Raw genomic sequence first — 24,486 nt, forward strand, 5'->3', positions numbered from 1 at the left:
ATGCACTGCACCTGGAGGAGAAATGCATCTTCAACTCTTTTCCATCCTGGAGATGAAGGTTAAATAAGGGAATATGCAGCCAGATGCCAGCCTAGCTGGGCTAATAGGCTCTCCTTGTTTGATCTCATCCTGACCTCCTTCTCTCAATTTCTCCAGCTTCTTCTAGTAGATGTGAGTTCAGGCTGAGAGAGGACTTACTAGAGAGGTCAAGGCCTAGGTACCAGATCTCCACACACAAGGGCACTCTGGTGTGGGCATAGAATGCACCATGCATGAGCATGAGCCCATACTAACAGGTCATGGGACCCCTAGGGATCTATGTTCCCACTTGCATTTTAGGCCCCCTTGAATTGCATGCATGCACAAGCACACAGAGGTGCATACCCCCTATGTGCATACCTGCCAGTGCAAACACACACATTCTGTACACTCACAGGGGAACAGCCATACATGGGCACAGAGAGGCAGGTGCCTGCAGGTGTGTCCCGGAACATCCTACCCAGCACACACAGCTGTCCTAGCCAGGCCCAGCCCCAAGGTGGCCGCCTTCATGGCAGAGGAATGCAGACAGCTGAGGATGCTCTGCCAGCGGACGTGAGGGAGAGGCCGAGGGGAAACCACACGGGCAGGAATCCAGGCAGGCGTGCCGGGCTGAGGCGGGGCTCTAAGTGCTAGGAATTGTGTAGTTGGGGAGGGGGGGGCACGTGCAGACACTTTCTTGTTCCAGTTTCTCCTGTCACCCCATGTTCTCAGAGATTCGAGGTCTTAGAGGTCAAAGGGAACTCAGAGCCGTCAGCCTTCACTTGAGGTAGATTTCGGGTTGCACCTGCCTGCTCTGCCACATGACAAGATTGATAAATTGTGGCCATACTTATAGTCTTCCTCACAAAGGGATTAGGAAAATCTGTGACCACACAGATCTGCACAAGGGTTAGTGCCACTGACAGAACCACACAAGTCAAGGGAGATGATGGCGGAGGGTGGAGGCCAAGTCACTGTAACTCCCCTGGTGCAGGAGCCAATACTAACTTGGTTTCTGCATGCCAAGAAATCTGCATGTGCACATTCTTTGCTGCTTATAAAGGAAAGCCCACTCCCCATTTATGGATGTGGAATCCAAGGTGCAGAGAAGCCCTAGAGCTTTTAGTCCCAATGTCCTGCATCTAGCCTTTGGGTTGCATAGGCTCTGTCTCCTTGCACAGAATTCTAAGTCAGCATTGCTGCTGACAGAAGGAAGGGCTTCATCCCAAATTCCTAGACCTCTGGCATCAACCTTCCCCAGGTGCACCTGTGCCTCCTATGAGTAAAACCACCACACAGGAAGGGCCAGACCCAAAGCCAACCAGGGCTTCAGCCTGTGCTACCAGTGCCCAGCACTGAGTGAGGGCTTTGTCAGAGTATCGATATAGTATAGAGGATGGGGGGGGGGGAGAGGAGGAGGAGGAGGAGGAAGAAGAAGAAGAAGAGGAGGAGGGAGAAAGGAAGGGAAAGAGGAGGAGAAGGGAAGGAACAAGCTAGCCATTGTACATTGTGGTACATACCTATAATCCCAGCACTTAGGAGACTGTGGGATTGACACCATCTCCTCCATGTAGAACACATGGCCTAAAAGGACAGAAGTCAGAGTCCCAGACACACTGAGCCAAGGATGGGCTGGGCAGAGCCCCAAAGAGGACCTGCTCAGAGTCCTTGAGGCCTAGATTGACAAAGGTGGCCTCTTGCAATGGCCTAAGGTCAACTGGGATCCCCTGTTTGGCTTGTCTGCTGGGCAGGATTGTGGCTTTGATGGCCTGCTGTCAGAGACCTGGACATTATGGGAAGGAAGAATATGGATGAAAAATTCCCATCCAGAGAACCTTTTGTTCAGGGCAGCTGGCTGCCGTGCCTGTCTGCTGCAGGTCTTACAGACATGGTCATCTCTTTTGTGGCCCCCCAGGGACGGGAAAGCTAAGATGGAAGTCCCCACAGGCAAGACAGGGCAGTCGTACAAGAACCCAAGAGCAAATGATATGCCCAGGTGCCACACAGGGCTACAGATACTCTGCTTCCAGGAGTTGGTCTTTCTCAGAACAGCAGGAAGTGGAATTTGAAAGCTTCATGCTCTCTGTGGCATGCTGACCACCTCAACAGCACCCACCCAAAAGTTTGGGAAACCATGCAGATATTCCAACCCAGAGGAGGGCCCACGCCCACCTGGAAGAAGGGACTGGGTCAGACTGCCCTGGGCACCTAACTGCAGCTGGGAGAATGAGTGTGGCCTGGGGCGGATGGCTTCTCACCTGGGGGCTCAGGGTTGTTCTGGTCATCGGGTGGCGTTTAAGGAGATCAACAGAGCCAGGTGCATGGGGGGGGGGCATTTGGCATGTGTGGTTTGCAAAACAAACAAAACTGAACCTCAAAACCCCTACACTCCTTTCCAAAACATCTATACGCTTAAGACCTCCACCCAGCACAGGGCACCAAAAGAACAAGATGGTCCTGTGGCCCCGATTGCCAGCTGGGCAGGCCCAGGCTCAGAGAAGAGACTGCGGGTCCACACCGCCAGAAGGCAGGGCTTGCAGGGCGGACTGAGCCAGCTGCCTTCCCTCTCCACGTGGAGAAGAGACCCCAGCTCCTAAATAGAACGGCCCTTGGAGGTCTCAGTCCACAGAAAAGGCTCTTGCGGCACACCTGCCCTCCTCCCTGGGGAAGGGGGAGGGGGCCGGGGGTCCCCATGAGCCACGTGACCCACGCAGGGCCTTGGCCGGCTGGGGCTCGGGTAGGAGGCGCGGGGGTGTCCCCGGGAGGGGAGCCAAGGCGGCCGCGCGGAGAGAGCGGGGCGCACGTGGCCGCGCGGCCGGCCCGCGGTGATGTCAGGCCCGCCGCGCCCGGGCCCCGGCACGTTCGTTCTGCAGCCAGCGGGGAACAAAGCGTCCTCCGCATTCCTGCGCGCTGACTCAGCGCCGTCACGTAGCAGCGCCGCCGCCGCCGCCGCCGCCGCGCAGCTTTGCCCAAAATTGGTCGCGAGGCGAGGGCGGGCCGAGCCCGGCTGCCTGCGGGGCCGCCACCCACTCGCGCCACCCGGCAGCTTAGTGCTGCGTGTGTGTGTGTAAACTAGAACGAGGGGGGGGGGCGTCCCCTCCTTTCCAGAGTGGGGGAAGGGCAGGCTGGAGGATGCATTCCTGCAGGGTGCCGGGAAGGCCCCGCCTCCGCCTCTCTCCGCCTCAGTTTCTCCATCTGCTACACGGTGAGGTGCTGCAGGTCACCGTGGTTTAAGGATGAGACCTGCTTTGCATCACTTAATCCTCCCGGCTTTCCCATGAGGACGCTATTTTACAGATGAGGAAACTGAGGGACACAAGGAGCCTACAGACAGAAACAGAGACACCGACAAGGGTGCTAGGTCAATAGTGAGCTGTGGAACTAGGACTGGAGCCCAGGTTGCAAGGTTTGAACAACGCTGTGACTCCCTAAGGCGTAAATATGTTTGGCACAGGGGTGGGTCCCTTGCCATCTGGGAGTGGGGGTTGAGACCCCAGTAGAGCCATGGATAGATGGATGGATGGATGATGGATGGACCACTTGTCCCTGGCAGCTTGCCTGCCTGCTTGATTGCTTGCTTGCTTTTTCTTTTTTTGTCGGTCATGGGGCTTGAGCTCTGGGCCTGGGTGCTGTCTCTGAGCTCTTCAGCTCAAGGCTGGCACTCTACCACTTGAGCTACAGCGCCACTTCCAGTTTTCTGATGGGTTATTGGAAATACGAGTTTCATGGACTTTTCACTCCGGGCTGGCTTTGAACCATGATCCTCAGATCTCAGCCTCCTGAGTAGCTAGAATCACAAGCGTGAGCCACCGGCGACCAGCTTCTTTCTTTCTTTTTCTTCCTTCCTTCCTTCTTTTCTTCCTTCCTTCCTTCTTTTCTTCCTTCCTTTCTTTCATTTTCTTCTATTTCTTCTTCCCTCTTCCTCTGTCTCCTTCTCTCTGTTCTCCTTCCCCTCCTTCTCTTTTCCCCTTCTCCTTTCCCCTTCTCCTCCTCCTCCCTCCTCTTCTTCCTTCTTTCTCCACTACTACTTCTTCTCCCCCCCCCTCCTCCTCTTCTTCCTCCCTCCTTTCTTTACCCATAGTGCATGTCAGCAGAAGGGGCCCTCCAGAGGCTGTTAGGGAAATTACAGGTGAGGATCTAGGTATTGCTGTCTAGTACGGAAAAAAAAAATTGGGTTCAACAATCCTTGGTCGTCAGAACCCTGTGATTATACAGAGCAAAACCCACATCCAGAGAGGAACCAGGTTAAGCACACATCTCCTGACAGGCAGGGAGGGTATGCTGAGAGGGGCCTCAGGGCAGTCAGGGGATCATGGGGTCCATACTTGTCAGAGCTGGAAAATGAAACCTTGGGAAGGTCCCTGCCCAGCATCCCTCTGCCAGTCAGGTCACTTTGCCCAGTGGGGTTGGTTGCAGGGAACAAGGAGCTCTTTAGAGCTGAGATTTTCCACTGGGAGACCCCCTGGCCTGTGCTTGAAGCATGAGGTGACCAGCATATGTTCCTTCTGTTAGAAAGCCCTCCAGATCTTTAAAGTTCTTTGTTTGTCCTTCCTTTTATCCAACACAGTGCCAGCCCAGGATACACACTGAGTGCCTTCATCCCCAGGCCCTTCTCACTCCCAGCTCCCTGTCTTAGGCAAAGAATTGATGCCTTGGGGTTTCTTTTCCCAAATCCCAACCAGAGCAGAGAGCTCCTAGTCCCCTCCCCAGGTCTGATCCTCAGTGGGTACCACATGTTTGCCGACTGATGGCAGAGGCACAGCCTCAGGCCTGAGATCCATCTCTTCCATTCTTGGCAGAGTGGCCTTGGGCAGCTGATGAAGCCTCTCTGACCCTCACTCTCCAGGCCCCATCCTGCCCACTTCCTCAGGCTGTTTGGAGGATCAAATGGATGAAGGCAGGGAGAGTGCTTGGCACGTGGGCACAGCTCCCCACACAGCTGTCATTATCACCAGGGCATTATTACAGAGCTGCCCTGTGCCTGAGGCCTAGGTTTCAAGGCTGGGTGGCAGGCAGGCGGGCAGGCGATGAACTCAGAGGCAGCCGCAGCCCCTGGCTGACTCAGACTGAGGAGGTCCCAGGAGAAGCCATTGCTTTATGGCCAACTAAGCCCTCTGCTCCCCTCTTCAGCCCTTCCCACCTCTAGAGTTTATCCAAATCAGAGGCCAGAAGGCCTTAGGGAAATAAATGTCCCTTTCTCCTTGGATGGAGGATCCATTCAACTAGCTGATGCTTGACTCTGGCAACCCTTGCCCTCTCTGTGCCAGCCTTGGGGAGGGCAGGGCAGGGGGCAGGCACTGGCCACTCAAAAATGCCAGGTCTGTCTTCTAGACAGGCATGATGGGGGCTTTGCTCACTTCCCCTGGCTTGGGAGAAATGAATGGCTCTCTCTTTCTTGCCACCATCTGGCCCCCCGTATGGCAACAGCTCTCTAAATATCATCTTCTACCTTTCCCCCAGGAGCCTAGAGTTATTATTTTTATTTGATACATTGGGAAAATTAGACCCAGAGATTAGAAGACTCTCATCCATACAGGCCAGAGCCAGGACCCTGGCACGTGCAGCTGCCACCAGAGTAGCTAAGGCTAGTGTGCTCCATTCCTCAGGGGCTTCCTGGCTGATGGTGGCTGTCACCTCCTCCAGTCACCTCTCCTAATACCTGCTAGGTGGTAGAGGTGGGCTGAGCATCATCAAGGGTCATGTGACAGAGGTATAAAGTAAGCTTCTGTCAGCCCCAGACCCCATACCATATAGATTCCCCATACTTCCTCCAATGCTCCTATACCAACTGCTTTTCCAGCTGGGCAGGGCCTGTGGATTCCAGCCACACAAGGCTCCAAAGAGCCTGAGAGGAGATCCTCTGGTCTCACAGGTACTCCCTGACAGAGGAGGAACTATGCCTGTCGCGCCATGTTGGGCCCACCAGGCCCGCCTGAACCTGTGGCTCTTTCCTAGGCCCAGATAAAAGTGTGATGTCATTGGGCCATCCCAGCACCTTGTCTGGTCCCGCTATTATGACTCAGACCGACATTACCCTCCTCCTAGGGGACCCCAACAATGGCCTGGGCTGCCCCACCGCCTGCCACCAGCTCAGGGCCTCCCTCTGAGTCACAACTCACCTCACTACCCAGGACAGTGTGAAAACAGCCTCCTCCCCTCCCTCAAGCTCCCAGGGTTCCCACTGCTAAAGCCCATGAGCCAGAATGAAGCATGGTGGGGATTCTTCTCCTACTGCCAGACTCAGGGCCTGAGGGCAACCCTTTCCACTTGCTTTCAAAGACTCTCTGGCCTTGGCAGAAAAATCCCAATTGAGCACGAATGCTCAGGCCAAGAGTTCTGGATGTCTTGGGTTCAAATTCCAGCTTCTGCCTTGCTATATACCATAACCTCGGGAGAAAAAGTATCTGTCTCCCCATCTAAAAATATAAGGGTGATAAGCAGAAGCTGTGAGCTGGGCATAGCAGATCACATCTATAACCTAACTGTCCAAGAGGCCACAATCTAGAGAATTGTGGTTCAAGGCTAGTCTGGTCAGAAAAGTTTGCGATTCCATCTCCAAAATAACCAGCAATAGCCAGCTAAGCAAGCAAGCTGAGCAAGCTCAATCCCCTGAGTTCAAAAGCCCCAAAAATGCTAGGTGCCACTGGCTCACACCTGTAATCCTAGCTACTCAGGAGGCTGAGATCTGAGGATTGTGGTTCAAAGCCAGTCTGGCAGGAAAGTCCATGAGACTCTTATCTCCAATAACCACCAGAAAACCAGAAGTGGCGCTGTAGCTCAAGTGGTAGAGCGCTAGCCTTGCCTGAAGAGCTGAGGGACAGTGCCCAGCCCCAGAGTTCAAGCCCCATGACCAACAAAAAATAATAATAATAATAATTTCCAACCAACCTCTCAGCATAAAAAATGGATGCTTTGTGGCTCCGTTGGTAGAGCACTAGCCAAAAAAACAAAAGTGTCAGGTACTGAGTTTCAGTCCCGATCCCAGACCTAAGAAAAGAAAAGGAAAGGAAAAGAAAAAGAAAAATGGATGCTTTGATATACCTTGGAGGATTACTGTTGTAAGGGCAGAGTGGGAACAAGAAGGTGACCTTGCTGTCATTAAGTGTCATCACCAACCATGATAGCCAGTCAGCCTTGAAGGACTTGAAAATGCACAGCAATGGTAAAGGGCCACTCACCACTCACAGGAATCTAGCCCCATGCTGAAGATGACACAACTTCCATAATACCCCCAACACATACATACAAGCATGCACATTCATGCTCATGCAATGCGCACAATGCATATGTATACTCCTTCCAGAAGTGCATCCATACTGAGGCCTGAGCACTCTGTGCCATCTTACTGAGGAAGGGAGGACAGAGGCAGGTGGGAGCCTTCTTACCAAAGCTCACATTAATTCTATTCCAGATTTTTCCAGCAGCTGTCAGATGGGATTGCCTTTAGATGCTGTTGACAGATGTGGCCTTTGGAACTTGAGAGGGTTAAACCGTGGTCACATGACTAGTGAGCAACAGACTAACCAACCCTGCCCTGCACAACTTCAGGCCTAGTCCAGTGTTGTGCACTTATCCATAGCAGGTTGGGGAGAGTAAGGGACACTCAAACCTGAGTCACAGGGCTTTGAAGCTGGCACATGAATCTGCCCAGCCTCAGAAGTTCCAGGGGTGTGCTGTCCCCTGACTCACCCCCACACCCTGAGTCTGCCCCAGGCAATGGTTTTTGCCTCTGACCACCCTGCCTTCCAGGGCCCAGCTCTGCTCCTCCTGGGGATTCCTAGGAGCTGGGCGGGAAAGCCCAATCAAGGAGGCATCCCAGGCACACCTTTTCCCAGGAATGTCACCCGAAATCTCAGTGGGAACTCCAGCTTTGCCTGCCTGCTGGGCACCAAGTTATGATCTAGGCACCAGGCACTTACTTTTAGCTGACACTGAATTCTAGAATGAAGTACTGTACTTTCTGCATAGCCCAGCCTCCCGGTGGCTCACCCCTTCCCAGAGGGGAAAGGCGGCCTCCTGGTGGGGCCCTGGGTGCGCCCTGAAAAACATGGGTTCTAGGCAACAAGTGGGTGTGGCTGTGAGAAATACCAGCTACATGTCTTGGCTGGTGGTGGTGGGATGGAAGATTAAAATGTTGGGGTTCCAGCCCCTCCAAATTGTACGGACCCAGGCCCAAGAGAGAGAATGGGGGTCCAAACACCCAGGTTTCTAGGTTTTTTAGACTCTCCAGGGGCACCTCTGATGCTACACCTCCTTTCTGGACCTCGGTTTCTTCACCTAGGTATAGAACCAAAAGCCTTTCCACTTCTGAATAACTGTCTGGTTTTTTTTCTTAAAGATGTTCTCAAGACTTCAACACGAGAAAGCATTTTAAAGATGGTATCAGATAGGAAAGGGGGCATTAGATAGCATAGCTAGGCTTTGGCTGGTGAAACAAAGCCCCTTGTAACATTTCACTTCATCCTAGCCTTTGACATAAACTGTGTGCCAGGCCTGAGCTAGAACCTCAAATGGGGATTCCAGGTATCGATGAGCTCCTCATCTGATAGGGAGATGGATCTCTCCCTAGGAAATGATACCAACTTAAGTCTCAGGAAAAGTATAATCTGCCATTTCAAGCTCTCCAAATGCCATGGTTTAAATATGAAATGTCTCATGTATTAGGAGATGGGGCTTTGGGTCCTCATCAATGGATTAATCCATTGGTGGATTCAATATCTGAATAGACTATTGGGAGGTGATGGACCTTTAGAAGGCGGGGGCCTGGCTGGAGGAAATAAATCTCTAGGGTTACAGCTTTGAAGAGAGTACATTTTATACATGGTCCTTCTCTCTGTCTCTTTTTTCTGCTTTGCCATGAGGGGAGCAGCTTCGTGTGCCACACAGTCTCACAGCCATGGTATTCTGCCTCACCTCAGGCCCAAAGCAATGGATCCAGTCCACTTTGTACCTAAACCTCTGAAACTATGAAGCAAAATAAATCCTTCCTCTCCTTTTATACTATGTCTCTCCAGTGCCTTTAGTCATTGTAACAGAAAATCTGAATAATAAATACAGCAGGGGCTGGGAAGGTGGCTCAGTGGTAGAGTGCTTGTCTCATATGCATGAGGCCCTGAGTTCAATTCCTCAGCACCACATTAGCAGAAAAAGCTGGAAGTGGCACCGTGGCTCAAGTGGTAGAGCACTAGCCTTGAGCTGAAGTGTTAAGGGACAACACCCAGGCCCAGAGTTCAAGCCCTATGACTGACAATAAATAACCAAATAATACATACATACATCAAACTTTGATTCTTCTAATCATGGCCATCTTGTGTCTCATGAAGGAGATAGATTGGAGATTGGCTGGGTAGATATAAAGATGGAAGGTTAGATGAAAAGTTAGATAATGGGTAGCTGGAGGATGGATGTATGGATAGATGATGAACAGATGGATGGATAGATAGATAATGGATGGATGTTGGATGATGAAGGGATCATTGATGGATAGCAATGATTGATCATTGCTACAAGCTATCATCCCTATAGCAGATAAATACAGTATAAGGGAGAAAGTTCTAGCCCTGCCTTTTGTTCACTATGTGACCCTGAGTCCTCCAGGACCTCATCTATAGTGAAAATCGTGAGCCCAGTCTGCCTCCTGGGTCTGTTTGGGAATCCAGTGAAATATGAATGGACTGTCATGTCTGTGTAAGGACTGTGACCAGGCCTCAGCCATTGCCCTCTTGGGCATGGATTTTGTGAGTTCTGTCTCTTGGGACCCATGTGAGAGACCTGTCTGTGCTCCTGGGCTTCCTCCTTTCCAAGCCTGTATAAGCTTTCTGCCTGGCAGAATCGTGGAAGTCTCCTTGGAGAAGAATTGCCATGGAGGGTTCCCCAAAGTCTGGAGAGTCAAGGTTCAGAGTCTGGGCTTTAAAGTAACACAGACCAACTTTCTAATTTAGCTCTGCCAATTCCTGGCAATCTGACATTGGGCAAGTCAGTTACCCTCTCTGAGCATATCACCTCATTTATAAAAGAAGGACTAATTACAATATCCTACAGGTATGTGTTATGACAGCTAATGGCACTAATGTGTGTAAGTTACAAGGCTTGGAATATATTAAGTGCTAAATAAAGGCTCATTTACCCTATACCCCTAAAAGGCTAAGTGGGAAATTAGGTCTGTGGCACTTGGAGGAAACTCAAAAACTTGAAACCTAGAGATTTCCATCCTAAATACTGACTGCCTGAGTTGGTTTTCCTGTTTCAACAAGTCCAGCAGGATCCACATGGCCACTTGACCAGGGTGCTTTGACTGAACAATATCTGCTTTCAGCTGAAATTCCAGCAGTTCCATGGGCCTCGATGACCCTGTTCTGATTGCTCTCAGATTAATAACAAACAGGGCATATAAATTATTCCTTTAAAAGTACAGTTTATGTGGGAGATATAAATCTTCCCAAATGGGCTGGAGTGAAGGGGGGGAAGCAACAAGGGATCCTCTAAGGAGGCCATGGACAGGGGAGCTGGTCCCACAGGACTGCCACTGCCCCTGTGGGGACCCAAAACGGGCATGATGGTGTGGGTGGTGGCAAGTCATAGTGGCTCAAGTGAGCTGGAGGTGATGACAAGAGGGCCAGACCATCCACCAGGAGGCCCTGAAGCTGAGTAGCCCCAGGCCTGAGTAGGGACAGCCAAAACTGCAGCCTGGAGGACAAATGGTAAAGGGAAAGGGAATGTCTGAACACCCCTGTCCCTAAGACTCAGCCCAGGTTACCTCCAGGGTCAACCTTTCTACATTCACCCTGGCCTGAAGGTTCCTGACATCTGCCCTTGACCAGCCTCTTCCCAGGGGCTCACTCTGCTAACTGCCTGCACAATATGAAATACTGTGTCCCTGCCATCCAGACTGCAAACAGAACCTCCTGAAACCCAATGGGGCCAGGTGGTGATGGAGAAATGATTGAGTTTCCAGAGGTGAGAAATCAGGAGGTCCAAGCTGGGAGTCAGAGCTATGTAGCCATAGTCTTCCCTGGGGGAGATTTAAACTCAGCACAGCTGGCTTCCAAGTGTCAAGGACAGTCACGGCCAAGAGCACCTCTCACCATTAGTGGGAAGGCGGGACAACTGAGGCCAGGGCACAGACAAGACTAGCTCATGGCCACAATGTTAAGTAGCAGAGCTGAGACAAAGTCTCCTGATCTATGAGATCAGATACCCATTCCAGACCATCCATGCCTTGCTGGACATTAATCTCAGAATGTTTTATCCTCATTCTATGCATTCTGCATCCAACACAGTGTCTCTGATAAATGGATGCTGCCATATTCATATTTCACGCAGGGATGATGGGAGCAGACTGAGGTACACACAAACACAGAGAGAGAGAGAGAGAGAGAGAGAGAGAGAGAGAGAGAGAGAGAGAGAGAGAGAGAGAGCCCAGGTTCATCCCAGTGCCATTGCCTTCCTACTATTGGAGTTTTCCTAATAGCATTTCCCAACAGGACCCAGGATCCAGGACCCAGCTGGACCCTCAGAATGCCTCATGGGTATATGGAAAGAGTGGAGCTAGATTAGGATCCAAGTGAACATGCCCAGGCCCATTTCTGTCTGGAGCCAGTTGCTCCTCCCCTTGGGCCCCAGTTATCTCATCTGTAGGATGGGAATAAAGAATGGAGGGGATTTCTACAGGGTAATTCCTAGCGTCTCACTCAGAAAGACACCCCAACCATCTTCATCACTTTCCATCCCCTTCTTCTCCAACTAGGCTGGTGGCAATACTCATGGAAATTCTGACAGGGCAAAGGTCAGGAACTTCTGTCCCCTCCTGCAGCCTATAGAAACCCAGGCAGGTATCCAGATGGCAGGGCCAAGTTGGATTGTGGGTAGGGATACATCAGGGCCAGTGGTGACCAGAGAAATGGGCTTAGGACACCATGCAGCCAAGCCAGCCAGCAATAGCAAGAACACATAGCCAGACCACCTAGAAGGAACAGAGACAGCAGAGCCTAGATGGTCACAGGGGACAGAGGCTGACTGCCATATGTATCAGGAGTGGCGGAGGTAACTGACACAGCCCAGGCTAAGAGATCCAGGAGGCTGGAGCTGGCTATTTTTAACTCAGCTTAATTTTCTCTACCTGGAAACCAACTCTGGTGAGCTGGGTAGTGTTGTTCCCGGAATGGCTTCATCCCCTAAGACCAGGCTCGCTCAGGTTCCTGGGCAGGCCTCTCCATTACAAGGAGCGCTACCTGCCCAGCCAGAGCCCCAGCCAAGGAGAGGAGGGGAAAAGAGGGAAACCAGAGAAACCAGAGCCAGCACTGCGGGCAGCTATCCGTGCTGACCCTGCCAGGCGGGCAGCAGCCCTTGCCCTGTCGTCATCTTCCTTTCACACCAGGGAGGGATCCTGTCTCTGTGGCCATGTAAGTCTTCTATTATGTTTCTCAGACTCAGAGCCTCTAGTTCTCTATTGTCCTGAGCAGTTTTACATTTGTGGGAAGATTAGACACGTTAGAACCAAGCCTCTGACTCCTGATGGTCTTTTTCCCTCACTTTCTTAAATCCTAGCTATTTCTTTCTCACTCCACACTATGTTGTTAACTCATTCTTTCTGCTCTCCCTACCTGTCTTTATCTACCTCTTGATTGTTTTCTTCCCCACCTTGACCCCTGCCTTCTCCCTGCTGACCTGCTTTTCCCTTCTCTTCATGGCTCAATAGTTTGCATTTTCTCCAACCCCCTCTCTTGCTTAAGTCTTGCCTTCATTTTCTTTCAGAGGCTAATAGAAATGACCCACAGAAATGCTCACCTCATTGCAGAAATATTCTTCTAAATTCTTAGAGAGACATGATGTGGGGGCGGGCAGTGAGCCCCACAAAGAACCAGTTTGATTTTGGCTTTTTTTCTTTTTTTTTTTTTTTTAATAGATCAAGATCAGGGTTCCAGTGCCAGCTCTGGCATGTGCCCGCTGTGTGGCTGAGAGAAGAGGAGGGAGGCTCTGGTCTTCTCTGAGACTCGCTAAGGAGTAAGAAACAGTAGAGTGTCCTGAGCACATAATAGGTGCTCAGGAAAATGATTGCCCTGTTTCCTAGCTCTGATCTCAGCTTTGGGAAAGGGAAGATTTTGCTAAGAAACTTGCTTTCTATTGGTTCTTCCCAACTTTAAAGAGATCTCCCACACATGTGTTAATCTAGAGCATGGGAAAAAGAAAAATCATCTGTTGCTTGCAGTCATATATTTTCCTTTCGTGGATATCTACTGAATACAGTTATTACAAATGTGACTATGGCCAGGCGCCGGTGGCTCACGCCTATAATCCTAGCTGCTTAGGAGGATGAGATCTGAAGATTGCCGTTCAAAGCCAGCCCAGGCAGGAAGGTCCGTGAGACTCTTATCTCCAATTAACCACCAGAAAACTGGAAGTGGCGCTGTGGCTCAAGTGGTAGAGTGCTTGCCTTGGGTTGAAGAGCTGAGGGACAGCACCCAGGCCCAGAGTTCAAGCCCCACGATCAACAACAACAAAAAAAAAGAGCTGACTATATGAACAAGTAACTGAGTTCCACAGTTCAAAGCTAGGCCTGTCTAAATGCATTCCCTCTTCCCTAGAGAACAAGGCTCTGCCTTCCCTGGGGCTCTTGATCTCAAGAAGGAAGACAGGCCTGTTGCTATGAGTTAGGCAGGCCTGGAACTTCCAGGAACTGAGAGGGCCTTTCTTGTTTGCCTGGAGTCAAGGTCCCTGCAAATCCTGGGGAATGGACTCTGAGCCAGGCCTGGGCAGGCTCAGCAGCAGTGCCCTGTGCTCTTGTCCCCAGCAAAGCATCTGCACCAGCAGGGGAGCAGGAGCAGCATGCCTGTCGTCCCAGGGAGCCCCTGCCCTTGCCCCTGCCTTGCCGCACATTTCTTTTCTACTTTCTTTTGCATACAGTAGCCACAGAGGTGGGTCAAGAAATCCTGCCATGTCCAGGATGGGAGACCACTGAGGGCCCCTGGCACATATGTGCCTTCAGGAAGCGCTTTCTAGAAAGGAGTTGGAATCAACTGCTTAGCCTCAAGGCTCCAGTTTAAGACCCTTTGTTTTTGGTCTTGTTTGCAAACAGGGAGGCCCAGGAGAGATATAACCTTGGCCTTGACTACACAGTTGAATTACCTCTGGAAGGCACTAGAACGCCTGTTCCATCCAGGCTCTGGGGGTAGGGGGGCAGAAAGGGGTGGGTGGTGGCACTTCCTGAATGAGGAGAGAATGAGGCAGCCCCAGGCTAATTAGAGGTCCAGGGTGAGCTGTGCCCTTCGCTGAGGCCAGTCAGCCCAGCGGGGGCTCTGACTCGCCCAAGGCCACACGGACTTGAGTGGGCCTTTCACCTCCCACACAACAGAGAGACATCCTCAGGCTGTAGGCAGAGGGCAGGCAGGGAGTGCAGATGGCAGGGTCTCTTCCACCCACTTCCAAACTTAACAGAGTGCCACAGAGGGAGTGGGGAGGGTAATAAGGGGCAAGTTCATGAAGTCACCTGGACTAGGAGGGTGCTGGGGAGCTTCAGGACTCCCAGAACTGCTCCAGTTTGGAGGGAGGAGCACTGGTTCCCACCTCCCTCCCCCCCACCCCTTACTGAGAGGCCAGGGCGGGCCAGGCACCCTGGGAGGAGGCGGTGTCCCTGGCTCCCAGCCCAAGGTGCAGCAGGGCGGGGCTGGAGCTGCAGGGGCGGGGCCCTGCCTGGTGTTATAAGAGGCTGCTTGGGCACCGCTGCAATGAGCTCTCTCTGCTCAGCTTAGCAGTAAGTCACTGGCAACAGGCGCTCTCCCAGCTCCATCTAGCTGTCCAGCTGTGCACTCAAGCCGCTGCCATGGTCTCCACGCCCACCGCCTGGTACTCCGTGGCTCTGGCTCTGCTCGTGGCCTTGCACGAAGGTGAGCCTGGTCTCACTTGCTGCTGCTTTCCCAGAGGGAGGTGGGTCAGTATAGCAGGGTCTTCAGCATCCCCCCCATCCCCCACCCCTGCCCCAGGGATGCAGTGCTCCTTCAAATTAACTGGGGGCGTAACACTGGAGCCCATGGCAGCAGCATGGGGTGCTGTGCAGGTGCAGGCTGCTGCAGCCTGGAGCAGGGGCTAACCCTTCCCACCGGGCTGCTGGGGCTTCCCCCAGGCTGGCCAGGAGCTCCTGAGCAGCCAGAGTGCCAACTTCCTTGATTGTGCAAGAGGAGGAGCCTGGCAGGTCCCCTATCCCAGGAGGGCTGGCACCCTGACCACCTCTCTGCCTCTCTTTCTTCCCCTCCTGTGTGTACAGGAAAGGGCCAGGCTGCTGACAACCCAGAGCAGCCAGAGCTCGCAGCCCAGACCCGTGGCGCCCACCTGCGGTCTCGACGTTGCTCCTGTAGCTCCTGGCTTGACAAGGAATGCGTCTACTTTTGCCACCTGGACATCATCTGGGTGAATACTGCTGGGTGAGTGAGCACCATGGAGACCTAGTGAGGGTCCAAGGGTATGAGGAGGGTCCCTGGCATGCTGGGGAGCATCTGCTGCAGTCGGGCCCTCCTTTGGGCCTCCAGATGGGGGCATAGTGCTAATACAAGCAGTAAGCAGTTTCTGTTTCAGCCACCAGAGCCAGGTATATGCAGGGGGGAGGTTCCTGAGAATGCTCACAACTCCCTGGTAGGAAAGTGTTGGCTCCATTTTCCAGACCAGGATATTGAGACTCAGAGAGGTTAGGAGACTTCACAAAGATCACATAGGAAGGTAGTAAGTGGTGGGTTCCAGCCCAGTCTGTGGATACTCATCCACACTTCTTCCACAAAGAATAGCATCATCAATGACAGCAGACGCATCTTAACTGTGCCAGGCCCTGTGCCCAGCTCTGCAGGGGCAGTATGGTCTCCTGAGCACCCCAAAGCTCCCCAAGAAGCAGGCACTGCTCTGTCCCTAGATGACAGGCAAGCAACCTGCCTGTGTTCCCTGCCTCTCTAACCCCAATAGGTGCTGGGTGCTGAGCGCTCTGCCTGCGCCCGTGCCGCCTCCAGGCCTCTGCATACCTCAGCTTGGAGTTGCTGTGTGTGTTTGTGATTTTTTTTTTATTCCTTCCCTAAATTGCATAAGGCAAGAGAAGCCTGGCACGTAAGTGTGTGGAGCTAATCCGCATCCAAACACTCACTCAGGGCGGGAACCCTGCCAGTCCCTGCGTGCTGTGTCTACCTGGAGTGATTGTAATTCTGCCACACCATCTAAAATTAGCTCTGTCACCCAAGGATGCTGGTATGATCAGCCTCAGGGGCCCTACCTGCTCAGGCCACCTTGGCCAGATAGAGTCTTCAATCTTTCTCTACTCTCTCTCTCTCTCTCTCTCTCTCTCTCTCTCTCTCTCTCTCTCTCTCTCTCTCTCACACACACACACACACACACACACACATACACACACACTACATACAAACAAAAATTTTAAGGTAGAGTTTTAGGGCACATTTGTGACTTTCCCGGGTAAGTGGAGGAGGAGATGGGGGCATTGGAGCTGAGAGGGGAGTACTCAGTTCTGTGAGATGGAGAGGCCTCCCTTCCTCCAGGGCTAGCTCAGAACCTTCTTTGAAAACAGGACCAGCCTTGCCCCCTGGGCTCAGGTTCCCTCTTGGGAGGGGAGAAGGACTGGAAGGGCTCTCAGCTCACAGCTTTGGGTGGGACCACAGATTCCTCTTCCTGAGCAAAGCAGAACCAGAGCCAAGAGGCTAAAAGAGAAAAGGAAGCCTGCCCAGGGCTTCCCGGGCACAATGGTAGAGCCAGAGTTCAGAGATTGGTCACCTTTCACTTTCACTGCCATGAAAGATGGCATGATTGACTGTCTTAGTGTGTAGTATGGACAGTCCCTGCTGGCCAATGATGAAGGTTTATCTAATCCCCCCCCCCCTCTCTCTCCTTGTCCCACACCACTACCTTGCTGGCTGTCCGCCCACAGACAGACAGCTCCTTACGGCCTGGGAAACCCGCCAAGACGCCGGCGCCGCTCTCTGCCAAGGCGCTGTGAGTGCTCCAGCACCCGCGACCCTGTCTGTGCCACCTTTTGCCATCAAAGTCCCTGGTAGGTGGGCACCCAGCCTGCAGGGGTAGAGGTGCCTGCTAGCCTGAACCTACATCTAGGAGGCAAGCAGAGGAGCTGGCTAGTAGGAGTGAGTCAGGTCCTGGGGTGGAGGGTAGGGGTGGGGTGCCCACAGGCAACCCAGGGGTGGTGGTACAGCATCCTTTCCCATGGAGAGCTAGGTACCCATGAGGCCTTCCTTGGGGGCTTTGTCCTGCCTTGGGAGCTTTTGAGAATACTTGTGTCCCCACCCCTGGGCAGGTGGGAGGTACCCAGGTGCCAATTGAGACAGGAAATAGGACTTGTGTCAGGCCTTCAAGACCCACTGGATTTTTAATCGAATCTGAGACTCGGAGCTTGTCTGGAAGAAAAATAACATCTGGAATTGGGAAGCCATGACACAATCCCAGGGTTGTCAGAGATTTGGGGGGTGGGGGAGAGCAGAGGGGTTGCCACCATGTCTCCTCCCTTTCTTGGCTTTGGTTTTCCCGTTCTGTAAAAGAAGTGGAGAGAGATTTTGTTCCTTTTCTCCTCCCCTTGGAAAAGAAATAACTGGTTTCCTGAATCCAGCCCCCATTATGAGTTCAGGCTGGGGGGGGGGAACCTGCCTCAGTTTCCCCGGCAGCTGCAGGTGGCCAGGTTCCGGGAAGCCCAGCCATACAGCTGCCTTATTCTAAAGCTAATAACACATTCCCAGTAGCTCAGTTTTCCTTAGTCCCCACCCTGCCTGGGAAAGGAAGGATGCCAGGTGCACAGAGTGGAAATGGATCTGCTCTGGAGGGCAGGTGGGGTAGGGTGGGGGCTGGGCTGGGCTTGAAGCCAGGTGCCTTCAGGGTGCTGGGCAGCCCCTCATTTGGGTTCTGTTGCTGTTCCATTCCTTCAGGACTGAAGCTGTGTCTGTACCAAGAAGCCAGTCCCCTGAGCAGGTGCCCCAGACTGGCAAGACATGGACCTCAGCAGGAGAGCTTCTCCAGAGACTGAGGTGAGGGGGCTGACACTGACTGAGCACTTCCTGCATACCTTGCACATGTCCCTTCTTTTCCATGGGAGACCAGAGAACTGAGGCCCGAGAGGTGAAGTCACTTGCCCAAAGTTGCAGAGCATCTGTGGAATCTGGCTGAGTGTAGTCTGTTCCGAACCCTTGTGCTCTCTGTTTGCACAAGGCCTGAGTATGGACTTTTTGTAGCAGGTCTAGGGGCTCACGACTGAGAATCAAGTGTTGTTCACATGGTGGATGACTCTGAGGGGGCTGACTGCCCAGTCTGCTCCCTCCTCATCCCCACACTCATCTCCCACATGGTTTCAGGTGGGGCCCAGGAACACTTGTCCAACCAAACTGATTTGAGAAGAGAAATTCCACATGGGGCCACGCAGCAGAGGGCAGGACAGTGGGCCTGACTAGGACTCCAGCCCTGCCACAGACAAGCTTTGTGACTCCAGACTTGCCATTCCACTCCTCTGTGATTCAGATTCTGATTTTTAAAAAGTGGAAACGGCAGTGTCCATCCCACATGATGGCCATGAAATCCTAGGGGTGTTGACATACATGATGTGTGTCAGTCAGGGCTTGGCACCCATAGAGCTTTGAGGGTCTTTGACATATCCACTCTTGCTACTGAGGGCTCTTTGGAGCTGAATGGTAGTGTGGCCCATTAGGAATTCCCATTTTTGAGGGGGAGGCAGGAAAATAGGGAAAAAGGCAAGAAGGTGTGGTGGGCATATATTTAAGAACTGTCGTGCCTAGGTGCTAGTGTGACACCTGTAATCCTAGCTACTTGGGAGGCTGAGATCTGAGGGTCCAGGTTTAAGGCCATTCCAGGCAGATAAGTTACCATGAGACTCTAATCTCCAAATAACCATCAGTAAGCCAGAAGTGGAGCTGTGGTTCAAGTGGCAGAGCAACAGCCTTGGGCACAAAGAGCCAATCATGAGTACAAGGCCCTGAGTTCAAGCCCTAGTACACACACACACACACACACACACACACACACACACACACACACACACACACACCTAAGGATGAAAAGAACATCAGAGTGGCTAAGGCTTCACCTGTGCAGAGCACTTTACAGTGTGCACAGAGCTGCCTTTGCCCTTTGTGCTCATCTCTCGGTAGTCAAGGCCTGTTTGGCATTTTATGAGGGTCCCAGAGAAGGTGAGCCCTTGTCTACATTCCCACAGCCAGAGTCTAAGGGCATTCTTCTTGCTAGCAAGCCAGGGCCCTTTTAGCTAGGAATTGGACACTTAGAAATTGCCAGTGTCCTTTCCAGGACCCTGGCTGTGTTCAAAGGTCAACTGGACCAGATTGTTTGAGATGCAGCACCTTGTGCAGCAGCATGGTGGCATTAGAGAAGGAGCAGTTTGGATGAGAGGAAGGTAAATAGCTGGGAAGGGCACAAAAGGGAGATGCAAAAGAGGAAGGGCAGACACGGGCAATACCTGGGTCATCCTTGGCTGTATCATCCATCGTTCTTTCAGAGTGGGAGCTGTGTAAGCCTCCATGGGCAGAGAAGCTTCCAGGCCTCGTACGGCCTTGGCTTTGCTGGGTAGACCCTATTCACAGGCTGTGGCCCACCTTCTATTCCAAAGTGTCCACAAGCCAGGACCCAAACAAGAGCTCTAATCTCTATCTCTCATCTTGGGTAGTGTCAATCTCCTAAGTCAATCCTTCTCAATTTCCAGGGACATTTCTGCCTCCAAGGTCCACTTGGCCCAGCAACAGCAGCAGATGATGACAAAACCCAGGCCTGCACACTCCAGGTGGAGGAAGAGATAGCGCCATGCGCCAGAGGAAGGTTGAGAAGGAAGCCCATATAGAGATCGGGCAGCTCAAGGGAGATGCTCTGACTGTCTCCTGGGCCAGGGTCTGGGTGTTTGCCTGTTGGACCCAACTGTTGGGGTTAGTGCAAGCTCTGGTCACCCCACTCTGGTGAGGAAGTCTATCCTGGCTGTTTTGCACCCTCATACCATCAGGAAACCCCTCAGCCTCTGCAAGGTAGAGCAGCCTCCCAGCGCTGGCTGCCAGCCATGGCCCTGCTTGAAGGAGCTGCGTGGGGTGGACATGAACCTGGAGGCCATGTCCTGTCTGTTTGGCCACAATCCAAGAGCATCTGTGCACCAGGGCACAGACATGCCTAAGCAGACCTAGAGGCTGGACAGGTCCCCCCAGGGCTGAATTCCTGGCTGGCTCCTATTGTCCTCTCCAACTTCCCATCCCTGAGAGTCTTTGTACCCTTATTCCCTGGGGACACTGCTGGTGAGAAGACCCTGGTGGGCTTCACCTATCTGTATATAACTTATTTGTTCTGAGAACTTTGAGAATCTCAATTATTTATTTTAATGTATTTTTTAACAATTTCAATTGTTTACCTGCAAACTTCTGTTTATAATAAATGATGACATGGTGTTCTGGGATTTTTTTTTTTTTTGGTCTTAGATGAGCAGCGGTGATAAGTCTCTCTTAGGAATGGGAGGGAAGGGCCCAAGGTGGTTGGCTAGAACCTCAGTTTCCGCTGCCTCTCCTGCTAGCCATTTCAGGTTGCTAACCTCCTTTCTCTGGGCTTTTGCCTCTTGTGCACTGAAGCAGCGATCTGCAGTTGTGAAAATGGGATTCTGGGATCTAGGTTGCCACCAATAGCCCAGAAACCAACGGGCAGCAGGCCTTGCCCCAGAGTGCATTTAGGAGAAGCCAAAACTTTGAGGGTTCAGAGGCCTACTTCTGCCCCAGTTGCCCCATCCTGTCCTGCCAGGAGCTGACTACAAGGCCCAGAGCAAAGGAGTTTGGCACTTCTCTAACAGAAGGAGGCTGGGACTCTAGCTCAAGCTCCAAGCCTGCTGGAGCCCATGCAGCTCTTCTGGGCCAGGGACAGCCCAGGTCATTCCTGCTGGTAGCTACCTGGATCCACTGTCCCCATTTCCACCAAATCCCCCTTTGAACAGGTGGAGTCCTTTCCCCACACCTGGGCTAGGCTGGGTGCGGCAGGCTGTGACCTGAGCCAGCTCGCAGGAAATATGTATAGACTAAGCAATAATCATTTACATAGTGCTCTAACCCTTGCCCACAAAACCAACCCTGGCTGCTTCATGGAAGAATGACATGTTGACATCTATTGAGCTCACGCTGTATACTGGCATACACCAGGCTTCATCCAGATTAACTCATTTGGTCATCACAACAACACTGGGATGCAGGTATATATGAGGACAGTGGTGCACAGAGGAGGCAAGTGACAATTTGGGGGTAACGGTAGCATCAAGGGATGGCATCAGGGTGAGAACTCTGACCTGCTAGCCGCAGCATTAGTATACATGTAATTGAATCCATGGATCGCCACTCAAGCATGACTTTGAACAAAGCTCTTTCTGAGCCTCAGTTTTTTCACCCAGAAAATGGGAAGTCATGGGCTCCAAATCCAAGTGCTGATGCAAGCACGAGACAGGTGAGCTCTGGTGCCAGGCTGAGCCTGGAGCCTGAGAAGAAGCAGAGTTTGCTTGTCAGGCTGCCAAAGGTGATTACATAATGCACGGGATGGGGACAGAGCCAAAGGAAGACCAGTATGAGGGAGAGATTGGAGCTGGCTAGGGCACAGGTGGTCAGAGAAAGGATCCTGCATGAAGGTGGCGCTCATGTTGTCTCAAAACATGAGCCAGACTCAAATAAGTTAGAGGAAAACAGGGAAAGGGTCCAGACAAGGGGAGATGGGGGGTGGGGGGGGTCTTCACCAGGGCCTCTTTGTGCTGGAGCAGGCAAGAGAGAATGGAAGACCAAGTTGGAGAGGCCTTGAAGGCCAAGCTGAGAAGTTAGACTTCCTCTTATGAGCCAGGAAATATCAGGTCTGGGCCCTGAAACTACAGCCTTTTCAGGTGAGTCACCACCCACTTTGCAGGGTCCACAGGGTTCTGGCCAGCCTGGTCATTTGTTGCCCAGCCCAATGCACAGCATCCTCTCCTGCTGAGACTTCACCTGGTTCTGACCCAGCATCATAGCCACCCATTGAAAATGGCCCTGCCCCTTTGGATACACCAAGCATGCAGCCACAGGGCTGCATAAGGGAGGGATCTTGGCAGAGGCTGAAAGTCCTGGCAGTGGAATTCTGGAGAAAGCAGTTGCTCACTGCCCTTGCACAGGGCCATGATCAGGGTCAGAGGTCAGTGGCCCAAATGACTGAGCAGCAGTTTGAGGGAGAAAAGGAGATTTGGGTAACAGTGGCTCAGGATCTCTCAGATTCTTAGCCTTTGGGCCTTGGATTTCTGGCGTCCCCATCTTGGCCCACATCCAGTCCCTCTTCTCTCCAAGGGACAAATAGTGTGCAGGGCCAGGGAGTGAGGGGTCAGACTGCCCAGAGTCTGTGGGTGCTGCTAGACTCTGGGCAGTTGGGTCTGGGTGGTAGGTGGGGAATGACAGAAAGCAGAGGATGTATGAGGAGCCACTATCTGGCTGACCTCTGGGAAGAACTGGATCTACATTTGAAAAAACTTTACATTTTTGTAGAACAAAAACTTCTATTTTTCCCAGTAAACAGTAAGATTTTCCCAAGGTTTTCTGAATCAAATACATGTTACCTTGGCTGGAACTCTAGAGACAGAGATAGACCAGAAGGGGGCACAGGATGACCCAGACTGATTCTGGTTACAGACACAGGAGACTGAGGTGGGGAACAGATAGAGCTGTACCTTAGTTCTGCACCTGGTGCCAACCAGGCCAGGGAGGCTGGGCCTTAGTTGACTCCACACGCCCACCATCCTGCTACAAACTCAAAATCTCTCTCCCCTCCCCCTCTTTATTTTTTTCTCTCTCTCTTCAAAGAAAGTCCAGGGTAGGTTCAGATAAGTCATTTGCCTATCATCAGGGCAGTAAATTCCTGGAATATGGCCATCCATTCATCCAATAGTGATGATAATCTGAGCTATACAGACAGAAGCTACCCCTGCCTGAAAGGCCAAGCCTCAGCATTAGGGAAAATAGAGACTCCTGTTTATCAAGGTCTTACCAGTGCTTTGCACACACTAACTGTGATTCCTCATAACTATCTTAGGCAGCCAGTTCTAGCATTAGTATTCCTATGTCACAGATGAGGCGTACATTGGGTATGGTAGTATGCAACTGTAGTGCCAGCTTCTTGGGAAACTGAAGCGGGAAGATCATTGGAACTCCAGAATTCAGAACCAGCCTAGGCAACATACAAAGACTTTTGATCAAGATGGATTATATTCATATACTGTTTTGTTGAATGGCAGCTCCTTTGTACAACCACTTAAAGATAATTCATAAATAAGTAAATAAAAGTTGAGCAGGGCACTGGTGGCTCATACCTGTAATCATAGCAACTCAGAAGGCTGAGCTCTGAGGATCATGGTTTAAACACCAAAAAAGCTGGAGGTGGGCTATAGCGCAAGTGATAAAATGCTAGCCTTGAGCAAAAAATCTCAGGGACATTGCCCAGACCTTGAGTTCAAGCTCCAGGACTGGCACCAAAAAACAAAATTGTGATAGGTAACTGAGACACAGAGTGGTTCTATAACTTGTCCAGTCACACAGCCATGAGGTGGCTAAGGTGGAATTGAAACCCCAGGCTCTTAGCTTCTATAGTCTCCCATCCCTCTGATAAGGAACAAGCACTGAGAGGAAGCCCTTGAGGAAGGGGAACCCAAGGTGGCTTCCTGGAAGAGGTGACATGTAGGCCAGGATCCACAGGATGGTAGAGATGAGGGTCTCAAGCACAGGAACCTTCTCCTCTTCAGAAGAAGGGAGCTACCCTCAGCCACAATCTCAGGGATCAAAGAAGGAGGGCTGTGGGGAAGGCTGGTGTGCCTTCCTGAGCATATATTGAGACTTGGATTCCTGATGTGGGGTGGTGCCAGAGGTGGGGTACACCACCAGCAACTGTCACTTCCCACACTTCCCAGGAGAAGATGATGGACAATGGGAAGGGACAAGAGATGCTGAGAAATGTGCGATTGAAGGACAGAACATTACAGGGGGGAGGAGGGATGGGCAAGCATGTCAGAACATGGCAGGGTCCAGGGAGCAGCAGCCGGCCTGGGCGGCAGGGGCCAGGCTGGGGATAGCATCCAATGCCAGGAATTTGATGTTGAGTGATGAGGGGCTGGCAAAGATGGCTAAGCAAGGGAGCACCAGGACAGGAGTGGGCCTTGGGCTGCTGGCTTATCATTGGCCCTTCCTTGGCCAGGGCTTCCAGCTCACAGAGGCCTCCCAGCCCCTCTCTGGGGTAAGCACAGTGCAGGCCTTGCCTTGGCCTGCCAGGGATCCCAGCCAAGAGCCCTCGGCAGCTCAGAAGGGGGCTATGTGCAGGCCCGCCAGCAGCCCTGCAAGAGGAATGCAGCCTAATTAATTCTCGCAGCAATCAGGGCCTCGCCTTGTGGGAGCAGCTGCCAGGACAGGCCTGCCAGGACGCCATCAGCCCAGCCTGTCG

General features: G+C 52.2%; 1 protein-coding gene across 1 annotated transcript; it reads left to right on the forward strand.

The window, feature by feature from the left end:
* The first annotated feature begins 14,839 nt into the window (after positions 1-14,839).
* LOC138803281 (endothelin-2-like) lies at positions 14,840-20,439 on the forward strand. The gene is made up of 5 exons (XM_069987097.1): positions 14,840-14,903; positions 15,281-15,437; positions 16,934-17,056; positions 17,937-18,035; positions 19,736-20,439. Exons 1-5 carry the CDS (start codon positions 14,840-14,842, stop codon positions 19,827-19,829), a joined length of 537 nt encoding a protein of 178 aa, XP_069843198.1. The 3' UTR covers positions 19,830-20,439.
* The last annotated feature ends 4,047 nt before the right edge of the window (positions 20,440-24,486 follow it).

This window comes from Dipodomys merriami, unplaced genomic scaffold, assembly GCF_024711535.1.
Source record: "Dipodomys merriami isolate MVZ:Mamm:240054 unplaced genomic scaffold, mDipMer1.0.p SCAF_34, whole genome shotgun sequence".
In the NCBI taxonomy this organism is placed as follows: Eukaryota; Metazoa; Chordata; class Mammalia; order Rodentia; family Heteromyidae; genus Dipodomys; species Dipodomys merriami.

Excerpts from the sequence above, each read along its gene's own strand:
- LOC138803281 (XM_069987097.1), top strand. The coding sequence starts at position 14,840 with ATGGTCTCCACGCCCACCGCCTGGTACTCCGTGGCTCTGGCTCTGCTC. Across the intron at positions 14,904-15,280 it reads GCTCGTGGCCTTGCACGAAG|GAAAGGGCCAGGCTGCTGAC; the intron begins GTGAGCCTGGTC and ends CTGTGTGTACAG. Across the intron at positions 15,438-16,933 it reads ATCTGGGTGAATACTGCTGG|ACAGACAGCTCCTTACGGCC; the intron begins GTGAGTGAGCAC and ends GTCCGCCCACAG.